The sequence below is a fragment of the Dendrobates tinctorius genome, unplaced genomic scaffold (genome assembly GCF_039654945.1).
Source record: "Dendrobates tinctorius isolate UK_male_01 unplaced genomic scaffold, ASM3965494v1 ptg000163l, whole genome shotgun sequence".
Taxonomy (NCBI): domain Eukaryota; kingdom Metazoa; phylum Chordata; class Amphibia; order Anura; family Dendrobatidae; genus Dendrobates; species Dendrobates tinctorius.
The window spans coordinates 8413744-8428230 of NW_027361830.1; the positions used below are offsets into that span (position 1 = coordinate 8413744).

General features: G+C 44.4%; 1 protein-coding gene across 1 annotated transcript in view; it reads right to left on the bottom strand.

Annotated features, from left to right (window-relative positions):
- ZCCHC2 (zinc finger CCHC-type containing 2) overlaps positions 1 to 14487 on the bottom strand; it is a 54794-nt gene that overhangs the window by 15908 nt on the left and 24399 nt on the right. The window contains exons 6-8 of the mRNA XM_073550184.1: positions 13275 to 13369; positions 2141 to 2212; positions 1228 to 1285 (exon numbers count right to left, since the gene is read on the bottom strand). Of these exons, the coding sequence (XP_073406285.1) occupies positions 1228 to 1285; positions 2141 to 2212; positions 13275 to 13369 (225 nt within the window). The remainder of the gene's footprint in view (positions 1 to 1227; positions 1286 to 2140; positions 2213 to 13274; positions 13370 to 14487) is intronic.

Here is a 14487-nt window from a genome sequence, read left to right on the forward strand (position 1 = left end):
AGACGCTGCGTTTTTGAAGCAGGTATAGTATGCAGCGTAAAAAAAAAAAAAAAATCACCAGAAACTCATTGTAGGCACAAAGGGCAGTGTAAAGGCAGACTTAACTTTAAACAATTTTTGGTGTTTCAAGGCCTAAGACCTGAGCCCTGATCAGGCAATTGATAGGGTAGAAAAATGGGCTTATGCCCAAGTGTGCAATGCTTGGTTTATATATTTATACTGTACCAAACAAATTTTTTAAATATTTTTGTGACAAAAAATAAAAAAAGAAGATCTCTAACTTTTTTAATATTTCAATCAATGGATCTGTATGGAGATTTGGTTATGTGACTTAAAAACGCGATGTATAGAGTTCAGTCCTTGTTTAAAGCTGTATATGCAGCACATCCATGTGACACGTTTGTGTGTTGCCGATTTTTCTTGGACAGCATGCGGATTTATAGTTTTTCATTGATCCATACACACATTAATTTGCAATTGGACTCCTGTCTCCAGTTCGAGACTCCGAGTGTGTCCTATTCACATCTGTTTTGGGGCTCAGACTCTGCTATTAATGTCTATGGGGATCAATATAAAGCACTGACAACATACTTTGTACTTCAGAGTTCCACTCAAGGTTCATCCTTTTTTAACTAATCCATGACTAAGGCTAGTTTCACACTAGCGTTCTCGGGCGCAGCACAGGGCCGCCGCTAAGCTCCGCCCCCGGCCACGCCCCCTCCAACCAGGTACTCCTATGATTGCATGAGCCATTTTGGCGTTGCGCCCAGAGCACAAAAATGCAACAGCACATTTTTGTGCGCTAGGCGCAGCGCCAGCAAAATCAGACTAGCGCACGGTCAACGTACTCAACGCTAAATATAGGGTACGCTGATCGCATGCAGCGTCATGTGATCATAGGAGGAACTGACCAGAGGGGGCACGACCGGGGGCGGAGCTTAGCGGCGGCCCTGCGCCCGAGAACGCTAGTGTGAAACTAGTTTAAGTCAATGGATAAAAAATAATAATAAAAAAAAAAAATATAGCTGACAGCTTCAGTGAAGGAAAAAAAAAAAAAAAAAAAAAAAAAACAGACACAAACAGATGTGTGAATACACCCTAAGGGTATATCTCCAAAGATCCATAAAAGGCTTGTGCAACTGATCATCCACGTTCTCCTATGGCTTAGTGATTCCGGTTTTTCTTTTTTGCATTAAGGAGATAAATATTTGTAAAGCTTCAACTCACTTTGAGATTGAACATTTCCCAGCAGTTTTCTTATTAACGGACGTAAGGTGTGTAAAGTCTAGGAAGAAAGAAGTATATGAAGTCAGTCTTTTTTCATCCTAATTTGCTTATCAGTAATTTCCCAACAGTATCTGTGCGCTTTACTTCATAAGATCTTAGGCACAGCAAGGGTGATATTTTCTGTGATACAGGGTGGTCCATAATCTTGTATGCTAGCGACCATCAGTGACTTTACAGCAACTTTCGGACCTTTTCTCAAAAAGGCACCTACCTTACCACTGAAGTAGGACACAATACTCATTAAAACGTATGGCCATGCAAGGTTTGCCAATAGAGTCACCGTTTCTAAAGAACTATGTCGATATGTTAGGATAATCACTTAAAAAGGAATACATCCATTTAATTTTTTTCATAATTAAAATAAGATACTGATAAATGTTTTTCCCTCTCTCGCTTTCCAATTATTGATTTTATAATTCTATTCTCTCTGCACAATTATGGAGAAAGCCATCTTGACTGCAAAAAAAGAACAATACGAAAATAAGCCATCTGACTGGACACAATTTAGAAATATGCTTTTCTGCTGCTATATGGATCACTGAAAGCAATTGACAGGACCTGAATCATTCACTTCTAAGGAAGGGTTTTCAAGGCATGCTTAGTGCAGAGGTTATCATGCTGGGAGAGTGCAGAAATGGTGGATGTTTGAGATGTAGTATATATTTATATTCTCTATGTTTGGAAGTGCTCACAGATTAGAAAGATTAGTAACCAAAGTGAAAACTGCACAATTTCAGGATTGGTTTTCAATACAGAGACTTGAAAAACAAACAAATACCATACTCTTGTCTATTGATGAAGATATTCACTGCAGTAATATCATAATGGACGTCATCCCCTTAAATTCACTCACCTTCCTCCTGACTTGATGTCTCAGAGCTGTCTTCTTGGCTTTTACAATACTTTGAACTAGCCTGTAAATGACCTGATGAAATATAGAACATCAGAACGACCAGTAGTATAGTTTGACAGTATTTGGAGCCCACCCATTTCTCTGCAATGTAGTCGATGAGCCTCCCCACAAAACATCATTCAAGGAAACAGGAAAACAATGACACAAGATAATATAATAGATAAGACAAGCAACGTGAAACAGAACTATCACTATGGGAGAGGGAGAAGCAGTTGTGGCCGTAAATATTAGAACAGTTCATAAATAAGGAGTGTGTATTTTTTTCTTCCCTTCTTTATTTCCATACACAGATGTACGAGGGCTTGTTTTGTTATGAGACTAGTATATAGTTTTGAATCACACTATTAATTTTACTGGAAAGTAAATTTCAAGTGCGGGGAAGTTGCAAAAAAAACAAAAAAAAAAAAAACACACACCCTGCAGTTTGCACATTCTTGTTTTATGAACTGCTTTAACAGCGTACATTGTGTGGTAAAAATGACCTGGCATCATGATTGTCCAGGGCGGCAGGATTATGGCAATAATTTGTCCATTCATTTATTATTTTAGTAGTGACTTTTTTTTTTTTTTTTTTTAACCGGTCTCACCATTTTCCATGTCATTTTAATTTTAGTCAATGGAGCCTTGCAAGGGTTTATTTTTTTGCGGAGCAAAACATTTCTATTGATACGGTTTTGGGATATATCATCGCATCTTACTGCATTTTTTTTGCAGCATTGCAATGGCCCCTCAAAAATTGCAATTTTGAGGATTAGAGTTTAATCATTTTTTCTTTACGCAGTTAACCAATCAAGTTAAATTTTATTTTTGTTTTTTGATAAAGCAAACTTTTAAGGATGTGGAATACCAAATGTGCATTTTTTATATTTCTACCTTTAATGGTGAAAAAGGGAGTGAACTGAATCTTTAGGTTACCGTAATTTTTTTTTTTTTTTTTTTACACACTTTTCATGCATTTGTTAGTCCCCTCCGGGTAATTGAACTGTGATTGTCTGTTGTACTATATACAACAAAACTTGAGTACTGCTGCATATAGTAAGAATCACTCTCCACTGCAGCCCAGCCATAGGCTGGGTTTAAATGGAGCTCTGTGACAGCCAGCACAGAGGGTCTTCAACAGACTCACAGCTGCCACTGCAACCCATCGACGCCCAATAGGTACTTAGAATGAAATGCGATTCTGCCCTCTCTTTAAGAGATCCTTTTGTGTGCTAAACTAAAGGTATGGGCATAATATCTCTGTCATACTGATTTAACTGGAGAAATGGAGAAAATTGCAGCTTGTTTTTTGTTAAGTTAGAAATTTCGGATTCCTAAACGCTTCATGTTCTGGGGCAGGATTGTGGGTAGGGTCTTCGACTCACCTGTGGCCCCTCTGCTGCCTATGATGATTTTATTTTCTTGCTCATTTAAATTTCACGCTGGCGCTATCTTAATCAATCAGTGCACAAGTTTTTTTTTTTCCTGTGCCGATCTAATTTTGTACATGTGCCCCTGCTGTGTACTGTGTAATGGCTGAGGCTGACAACCCCTCTGCAATGGATTGGAGATCCCGCAGCGTGACGCGGTGTCCCGATAGTGCATAATCAGCAAGTCTGTCAGTGCAGAGCTGACAGTTTTTGCAGCATGGGGATGCTGCTTCATCTCCCTTCTGCAGAAGCAATCAGCATGCAAAAAAATGATAGTCCTATAGTGGGACAAAGTAAAAAAAAAAAAAAAAAAGATAGAAAAATAAAAAAAATTAAATTGTAAAAATATTTATCAAAAAAAAAAAAAATCAAAAGATATTGTATTTCAAAACATATTTAAACAACCAAAAAAACCCCACAAAAAGTAGACATATTTGGTATTGCAGCGACCGCAACTATAAAACTGTCCCACTAGTTAACTCCGTTAATGAACACCACAAAAAAAAAAAAGTCAAAAAACAATGCTTTACCATCATACAGCATATCAAAAAGTGGAATAAAACGCGATCAAAAAGACGGATATAAACCATGGTACCACTGACAATATTTTTTTGTGGGACAAAATGACAAGCCACCATACAGCTCTGTCAGTGGAAAAATAAAATTAAAGCTCTCAGAATAAAGCGATGCAAAAATAATTTTTTCTAAGAGTTTTTATTGTATCACTGTAATCGTACTGACCCGAAAAATAAAACTGTCTTATCCATTTTACCACACACAGAATGGCATACCCCCCTCCCCCAAAAGAAATTCTTGAATTGCTGGTTTTTGTTTGTTCTGCCTCATAAAATAGGGATTTTTGTGTACTCACCGTAAAATCTTTATCTCCGAGCCAATCAGTGGGGGACACAGACAGTGGGTGTTATGCTGCTGGCCACTAGGAGGACACCAAGTAGACCAGAAAAAAAGTTAGCTCCTCCCCTGCAGTATACACCCTCTCACTGGCTGAGATTTCGCCAGTTCAGTTAAAAAAGCAGTAGGAGCATAAACAGTCAATAAATAACCCAAATTAAGTCAAAGCCTAAGAATGCTACAGTGAGCCAATAGGCTAAACAGGGTGGGTGCTGTGTCCCCCAATGATTGGCTCGGAGAAAAGGATTTTACTGTGAGTACACAAAAATCCCTATTTTTCCTACGCCTCATTGGGGGACACAGACAATGGGACGCCCTAAAGCAGTCCCTGGGTGGGGAGCATACATCTGCTAATACCCAATGTACCACTGAGTCAACACTGAGGTACTGCCGATTGCAGGCTGCGTCTGCCGAGCTGCATCCGCAGAGGCCTGAGAATGAATTAGGCAAAATGTTTGTAAAGGTATGCAAGCTGGAACAAGTCGCAGCCTAGCGGACAGGCCTGAGCATGAAATTGGTAATGTTTTGTAAAAAGTATGCAGACTGGACCAAGTTGCAGCCTTGCAGACCTGTTCTGCCGAAGCCTGGTGCCGAATGGCCGAAGAGGCGCCCGCTGACCGGGTAGAGTGCGCCTTAATCCCCACTGGGACAGGCGCGTTCCTGATAGAGTAGGACTCCTGAATCGCCAAGCGAATTCACCAGGCTAGTGTGACTTTTGACAAGGCTAGACCCTTCCTATGCCCCTCTGGAAGCATGAACAGGGCATCTGACTTGTGGAAGGGAGCTGTCCACGAGATGTACCATCTCAGCGGCCTAACCACATCCAGGGTTTGGAGGGCCTTCTCAATGCGATGGACTGGCGCCAGACAAAAAGGCAAAACAATTTCCTCGCTGAGATGGAAAGGGGAGACTACGTTGGGCAGGAAGGACGGGAACGTCCTGAGAGCTACCTTTTCCTTATGAAAATTCAGGAACGGAGAACGGCAGGACAGGGCTGCCAATTCCAAAACTTGTCTGATTGACGTAATTGCCATTAGAAAGACCACCTTCCAAGAGAGGACGGACAGTGGCACGTCCTGCAGCGTTTCGAAAAGAGCCTCCTGTAAGGCCTCGAGAAACAGGTTAAGGTCCCATGATTCCAATGGCCTTCTATAAGGAGGCGCCACATGGGAAACTCTCTGAATGAACGTCTTGTCCTGAAGTTTGGTGGCAATTTTTCGTTGGAAAAGCACTGACCAGGCCGAAATTTGACCCTTGAGCGAGCTAAGCGCGAGGCCTGATTTTAAACCAGATTGAAGGAATTCCAATATGACCGGAATGGAAAACACCAGAGGTGATCGACCCTGATTCTTGCACCACAAAAAGGTTTTCCAGGTGTAGTGATAGATGCGCATGGACACAGGCTTCCTAGCACTAATCATGGTGGAAGTCACGTCGTGAGAGACCCCAGCCTGCACTAAAATCCAGGATTCAACTGCCACGCCGTCAAAGACAGGGCCCTGGAGTTCTGGTGGTAAATCGGGCCCTGCGAGTGTAGGTCCATGCGATCTGGAAGTCGCCAGGGGACGTCGGCGACTAGTTGTATTAGTTCTGCATACCATGCTCGGCGTGACCAATCTGGCGCGACAAGGATCACTGGTAGAGGGAAGATGTATGGGAGCCGGAACAGGTGCCATGGCAGAACTAGGGCATCCGCTCCAATGGCGCATGGATCGGGCAATGAACCGAGGAACCTTGTTGTTTAGACTTGAGGCCATGAAATCCAAATCCGGAGTCCCTCAACGATGACAAATCTGCTGAAAGACTTCCGGATGAAGAGACCACTTCCTCAAGGCAATGCCGTTGGCAACTGAGAAAATCTGCCACCCAATTTTCTATGCTCGGCCAAATGGAGGATGTGACTTGCTTCGTGCACAGCCATCCTGCTCCGGGTACCTCCCTGGCGGTTGATATACGCTACAGCCGTGGCATTGTCGGATTGGTTCCTGATGGGGTGACCTGCGAGGAGATGGTGGAAACTCCGTAGAGCTAATCTGATCGCTTGTATCTCCAAAATGTTGATGGGGAGACTGACTCTCAGGTTGACCAATGACCCTGTGCCATGTGGCGACAAAAGACCGCACCCCAGCAGAGGAGACTTGCGTTGGTGGTTACTACCAACCATCTTACTGGGAGAAAAGACCTCCCTTGATTCAGGGAGGACCTCAGTGTCCACCACCTGAGGGCTTGCCTGACCCGCAGGGACAGAGGGATCCGAAGGTCCAGGGAGAACGAGTTCTTGTCCCAAGCTAACAGCAACGCGTGTTGTAAGGGACGGAGGTGGAACTGTTTCCATCGCTGCCACCATCTTTCCGAGAACGCTCATGCTGAAAACGAATGGAGTGAGAAACCGGTCCGGAAAGAGTCCGCGCTGCCTGTTGTAAGGCTTTGGTCTCTCCTGGAGGGAGAATGACCAAGCCGCGGGAAGTGTCCAAAATCATTCCTAAAAGGTAAATCTGCTGAGCCGGTTTTGGGAAAGTATCTTCCACCCCAGGCAAGAAAGTGTATTTACTGTTATCAATGGATTCCTCGCAGGCTGAAAGGGACGTACCCTTGATGAGGAGGTCGTCCGGACACGGTAACACCACCACTCCCCGAGAGTGGAGAATGGCCATCACAGCCGCCATGACCTTGGTAAAGACCCTGGGGGTGGTGGCGAGTCTGACGGGCAAGGCAATGAACTGGAAGGGTTCCTCGTGAATTGCAAAACGCAGGAACTGCTGGTGGGACAGGCAGATCGGAATGTGAAGGTAAGCGTCCTTGATGTTGATGGATGCTAGGGACTCTCCTTTTTCCATGGAAGTGACAACTGATCGGAGATACCATTCGGAATCGCCGTGCCTTAAACTGATTTAACAGTTTGAGATCCAGAATGGGTTGCATCGTCCCGTCCCTTTTTATCAACCACAAAAAAGGTTTGAATATAATCCCCTGAACCTTTTGTGATGAGGGACCGGAATGATGACTCCGACCCTTAGCAGAGCCTGAACAGCCCGAAGGAAGGCTCTTGTCTTTCTTGTGGGGAAAGGAAAGGAAAAACTGAGTTTGAGGGGGAGAAGAAAATTCTATCTTGTATCCAAAGGACACCAGCTCCCTGACCCATTGGTCTCATTGGGTAGATCTAGGAGATCTGGCTCCCCTAGATCCAGAAGCCCTAGGCCTGGGTTTCCAAGAGCGGTTAGGTCTGTATGAGTCCTGGGAGCCTCTGTCTCCACGCGGGGACCGACCTGATCTGGAAGGGAAGGTAGAGGAGGACCAACCGGAATTGTTGCGAGAAGATCAAATACGCGTCGGCTGTTGGTTGCGAAACGGCTGAACAGACCCTTTTGTTGAGGAAGAAATTTACCTTTTCCCCCCGGTAGTATCAGAAATGAGCTGGTCCAGTTTCTCTCCAAAAAGACGACCCGTTTGAAAGGAGAGAGAAATCAACGATCTAGGTGTGGCATCCGCCCGCCACTCTTCTAATGGAGATCACATCAGCGGCAGTTTGAGCCGCGCAATTGGCGGCATCAAAAGAAGCGTCTACTACAAAGTCAGCTGAGTGAATTATCTGCCTGGCGACGGTGGTTGCCTCCGGAGGAAGATTGGTGCCCTGGAAGGAAGTAATCAAGACTTCTGCCCAAACGGCCATTGCCTTAGTGACCCAAATTGCCGCGAAAGATGGAAAAAAAACGCTGCTGCTGAAGCTTCAGAAAAGTGAACAGGCAAGGTAGTCAATCTGACAATCAGAGGGGTTTGTGACTGAGGAACCCTCAGAAACACATAGGAACGTTTTAGAAGCAAGACGCGATACAGGAGGATCCACCGGAGGGGACTGTAACCAATCCTACATTAGGTCTGGATGAAAAGGGTATTTAGCCCGAGTAGACTTTTGCCCTGTGAACCGCTCATGTGGCCCATCCCGATGTTTCTGGACGGCTGATAAATAACCTGCGCACATGCTAGGTTTTCTTAAATGACATAGGGTGTGCTGGAGCGGGAATATTTTCCTCATCGAACCTCAGAACCCTGTTGACTGATTCTATAAGAGAATCAAGCGACTCGATCAGTTGGGGGATTCTGAGGTGCTGACGTGTCAGATTCGAATTCAGAGTCGTGCTCGCTGTGAACCTCAGGAGAGGGAGAGCGAGAGACAGGAGTCGCCGATGCTGAGGCGCGAACGTGACTAAGGGACGCGACATGGGTCCGCTTTCTAGAGACCTGACCATCCCTTGGACGAGTATGGGCCCTGCTGGTGGACGGTTCCCGGCCGACAACAGAGCCCTCCTCGGGAGGAAAGGACACTTTCTGACTTAAAGCGTCCTCCCGCAGGGAGAATATAGCCTGGGTCAAAGACTCCACCGACCGTGACAGGGACGAAGCCCACTCAGGGTTACTAAACGCAGGAGGCCTGTCAACAGCGTCGGGGAGGGACATTGAGCGCAGGTCAGGGCGCAGTCCGGGTCGCAGTCCGTGCATAACGGATTAGTCTGTGCACTGGGTAACGCAGACTTGCAAGTGGTACACACGGTAAAAAACGCAATGTGCTTCTTAATAGCTCGTTTAGCCTCCTTAGATTGAGGAATAGCGGTCCTGAAAGGGTTAACGGCAGAGTGTTTGCAGCTGCAGGGAATGTTCCGGGAAGGGGTTAAGCTTTAATCTGAGGGCAGATGCAGCTTACCCACGGTCCTGTGCTGTGCCCCCGGGAGGAAAAAACGGTGGCCCTGTGGTGTCACCCGGTATCCAGCTGTCCAGAGCAGGCATAGCGCTCGTGAAAGGGTTAACGGCAAATGAAGACATGGCCCCCGAGATTAGAATTGCGCGTCTCGTGAGTAATGAGAGGCGCCAAGAGGAGGGGGCAGCGACGTTAGCACGGGCTGCGCTAATCAAATTGCGGCCTAGTAGGCCGGAAAAGCAGGGGACTAAATTTTTGGCCTACCGGGGGCGGCGCCAGTGGGCGGCGTCAAATTGCGGCCTAGCCGGGGACTAAATTGTTGGCCTACCCAAGCACCAAGTGCGGAGGGGGGGCCGCGATGGGGCGCCAGTGCACCGCCGCTGACGTTACGTCAGTGCTTCTCCCGGGGGCCATATCTCCACTCCTGTGCTCAGGCAGGTCGTCGCTGTCTGGGGTCTTCCAGCTTTCTCATCCTCCGGGCGATGTAGCAGAGCTGGAGGAGGTCTTAAAGGGGTACTGCTCAATCAATTCACCCTGTGGTAGGAGGATGGAGAGCTCTGGGGCTGATTCACGGCATCCGAAAAAGCGCTGGTCAAGTCCTTCTCCATGCACTCCTGTGCTACGCCCTGTTGCGCTTGCCCTCGTATCCGTGGAGTATCGACCGTAAGGGAACCATCGTTAGAGGAATCAGCCCCATTCGTCGCAGGAAATTGTACGGGGAGGTATACTCCGCGTGCTTGCCTGTTGGTTCGGGGAGAGCGGGCCATAGAAAGGAACCGACACCCCCTTCACTCCGTTAATTAAAAAATAAAAATTTACAGAAAATTCAAAAATAAAATAAAAAACGGTGGGGGTCTGAAACCAGACCCAAGTGCCTACAGACACTAAGCAAAGAACTGGAGAAATCTGAGCCAGCGAGAGGGTGTATACTGCAGGGGAGGAGCTAAGAATGGCATAAAAAAGAAATAAAACCAATTCTTCACATGCTGTTGATTTTTCCATTCTACCTCCCAAAGATCGCAGTAAGGCTCAGTGCACAGTTATACTGCGCTCTGTGCCGAACGCTTACATCATGGTTTCTGCGTAAATCTCTAATACTTGATTCAGACGGAACCTCTGGCGGAAGATTCCCTATAATGAGGCAGATGGAGGCACTGTGGACGCTATGTGACCTGTGAACCACTGAACAGAGGCCAAAAATCTGTACTCCAGTATGGTGCCTCTTCCCTTCTGAGCTTTGCACTGTGCCTCAAAAGTAGTATTCTCCCACATATGGGATATCTGTGTACTCAGGAGAAATTGCACAACAAGTTGTATGGTGCAATGTTTCCTGTTACCCTTATGAAAATATTTTGTGCTAAAAACATTTGTGGGAAAAATTAGATTTATTTTTGTTTTTACGGCCCAATGTTATAAATGTCTGAAGCACCTGAAAGTTCAATGTGCTCACCACACATCTAGATCAGTTCCCTGAGTGGTCTAGTCTCCAAAATGGTGTCATTTCTTGGGGACTTTCACTGTTTAGGCATATCAGAGGCTCCTCCAACGCAACATGGCATTTGCCAATTCTTCCAGCAAATTTTGTATTCAAAAAGTCAAATGGCGCTCCTTCCATTCCGAGCTCTGCCGTGCGCCCAGTGTTTTTTGTGAAAAAAGTTTTTGTTTTTTTTTTTACCTGTGAAGCACCTGAAGAGTTGTTAAACTTCTTGAAACTGGTTTTGAGCACATTGAGGGGTGCAGTTTTTAGAATGGTGTCACTTTTGGGCATCTTCTATCATATAGACCCCTCAAAGGGACTTCAAATGTGAGGTGGTCCCTAAAAAAAGGGTTTTGTAAATTTTGTAGGAAAATCAGAAATCACTGGTCAACTATTAACCCTTATAACTTCCTAACAAAAAAAAAAAAAAATTGGTTCCAAAGTTGTGCTGGTGTAAAGTAGACATGTGGGAAACGTCATTGATGTCTTTGTGTGACATATCTCTGTGATTTAAGGGTTTAAAAATTCAAAGTTTACTTTCTTTCCTTTCCTGTTAAAAAATTCACAAAACTTAATAAAAACACTTAAATTAAAAAAAAAAAAATTATTCATGTTTTTTAAATTTACAAAGATTCGGGCACTAATAATAGTAGTACGTTTTAACAGGGCACATTATTTGTGTTTAACAGATTAGAATTAGGAAGATAAAGAAGTATAATTATATATATATATATATATATATATATATATATATATATATATATATATATATATTATATTATATTATATTATATTCATGTAGAATAAGAAGGTATTTGCTTTTGTAGCTTTGTTTGAACCTTTTTTTTTACCCCCAATCGGTCCTAGAGCCACCTTGCGTGGTTGAGGACGGGGGGGGGTAAAGCCTCCAAACAGGTCCTAGACCACCTAGTGGTTACGGACGGGACAGGTAACATGCAACTATAGCTTTTATTTTTGTACGTATGATGTAATTATGGTACTTTATGTTTGTATACCTGTCTATCCCCCATCTGGGGGTCTCCCTGTATTTACAGGGGGTATCCTTTCCTCACCTAACCCTTTCCCACTTTCTTTCCTTTCCTGTTAAAAAATTCACAAAACTTAATAAAAACACTTAAATAAAAATTCAAAGTTTAAAAATTCAAAGTTTAAAAATTGTGAAATTTTTGCTAAATTTCCTTTTTTTTACAAGTCATATCAAAGAAATTTTACCACTATCATAAGGTACAATCTAATATATAAAGCTCAAAGTGTGTGTGTGTGTGTGTGTGTGTCCGGGATAGTCATCCGCACCGTCGCAGCTACAGCCACAAAATTTGGCACAGTCACACGTCTGGACCCCGAGAGCGTCCTAAGCTATGTTGTGAGGTGAAATTTTAACCCCACGCGTTCCAATTCACCAAACAATTTTGCCCCTATCTACATACTGGGGAAAAGTGTGTGCGTATCAAGCCCCGCCCCTCATTATGATGTCACAATGGTTGCCATGGCGACGCTGAAGTCATCAAGCCCCGCCATTCATTATGATGTCATAATGGTTGACTATGGGATGGAGGATGTGTGATGGGTATATGGGCACGGGACTATGGGATGGAGGATATGTATGACGGGTATATGGGCACGGGACTATGGGATGGCCATATGTATGACGGGTATATGGGCACGGGACTATGGGATGGCGAATATGTATGATGGGTATATGGGCACGGGCCTATGGGGTGGAGAATATGTATGATGGGTATATGGGCACTGGACTATGGGATGGAGAATATGTATGATGGGTATATGGGCACTGGACTATGGGATGGAGAATATGTATGATGGGTATATGGGCACTGGTCTATGGGATGGAGGATGTGTGATGGGTATATGGGCACTGGTCTATGGGATGGAGGATGTGTGATGGGTATATGGGCACTGGACTATGGGATGGAGGATATGTATGATGGGTATATGGGCACGGGCCTATGGGATGGAGGATGTGTGATGGGTATATGGGCACGGGCCTATGGGATGGAGGATAATTATAATTTGCTATAATTAACCACAGTTAGCTACTATGCCCAGGCAGCGCCGGGCTCTTCAGCTAGTATGTCACAAAAACAGTCTCAGAATCGCCGGGATCCGTTGAAGCGTTCTAGAGTTATAACCTATTAAGTGACAGTGGTCAGAATTGCAAAAATTGGCCGGGTCATTAACGTGCAATCCACTCTTGAGGATAAAGGGGTTAAATTTAAATTGTAAGAGACCTCACTCCTCCTGTGTGTTATTTGGTAATTTCTTTACTGTCTGTACATATCACTGCTTAATTGTAAAATGCTGCGGAATACGTTAGTACTATATAAATAAAATATTATGGCTTAGAATTTTTTTTTTTTTTTACTTTTGATCCTTAATTTTAGAAAGTGTTATTTCAGACACACAAAAATAACCCAAACGCCAGTAAGTGTCACATTACTTGTAACCAGACTACACGGGCTCACATTTCATATATTCAGTGTAATGGTCATCTTTTCTAAAACAGCAGCAAGGAGAGACATTCCATTTACAATATTTGCTTACTGTTTGAGTTAGTAGTTTCTTCCTGGATATTTTGGAAAAAGTTGTACACCTTTTGGTTTTGAAGAAGAGCCTGGGATGGCGATGAAAAGATCTGCCTTAAAAGGAAAAATAAAGTGGTAACTATACAGTTATACATTTTTCTTTATACTCATGTCCTAAGCAGGGCTGTGGAGACAATATATAATAAATTGAGTTCAGTAGTTCAGTGCTGTAAATGTTTTCATAAGAATTTGGAAAAGTTATGAAGTGTCCTATAAAGGTCTGTTCTGTTCCTGATCTAAGGATCTCGGCTTTTAGTGGAGATGAATCTCTGCTGCACTTTATACATTTGTACATGCTCAATAGTGACCAGTGCTGTGGGGCCGGAGTCAGGGAAATTGTGGCGTCTAAGTTGGAGGTTTGGCTTACAGACTCTGCAGCCCTGGTTCTAAGACTGTCATAAAGGTATCCAAGGTGTAACATTTCTACTTGCGGAGACTGACATGTCAAGCTGACATGCCAAGTTGAGGAGACAAGCTGCAATGCTCCTCTGGGAAATATGCAAACTGTCTCTTCAGAGAGGAAGACAAGAACTCTATTGTCACCTATCGGAAGTAGTAATCCTAAAAGTCAATATCGTCTCTATAATGCAGGGTTCCCCAATTCCAGTCCTCAAGGCCCACCAACAGATCATGTTTTCAGGATTTCCTTAGTATTGCTCAGGTGATAATTGCTTCACCTGTGCAATACAAAGGAAAACATGGTCTGTTGGTGGACCTTGAGGACTGGAGTTGGGGAACCCTGCTATAATGAGCCTAGTCACATAATTTAGGATTACAGTCAAAATCTCAATTTGTAGACACTATTTCAGTGCGCTGCCAATCGTCAGTGCAAAGTGTGAGATCTGGTTTGCTGGGCGAGATGCTTCTCACCAGGATTCTCCTTGAGGAGACTGACATGTTACTCCTTGGATCAGACGCCTCTCACCCAGCCAAACCAGATCTTAGGGCCCCGTCACACATAGCGATCTCGCTAGCGAGATCGCTGCTGAGTCACAAGTTTTGTGACTAACCAGCGAGATCGCTGTGTGTGACAGCGAACAGCGACCAGCCCCCCTGCCGGTATCGCTGTAGGAAAGCCCTGGACATTTTTTTGGTCGCTGGTCTCCCGCTGGCCAGCACGCATCGCTGCGTCACAGGCGGAAGACCAGCTGGTAACTAAGGTAAACACAGGG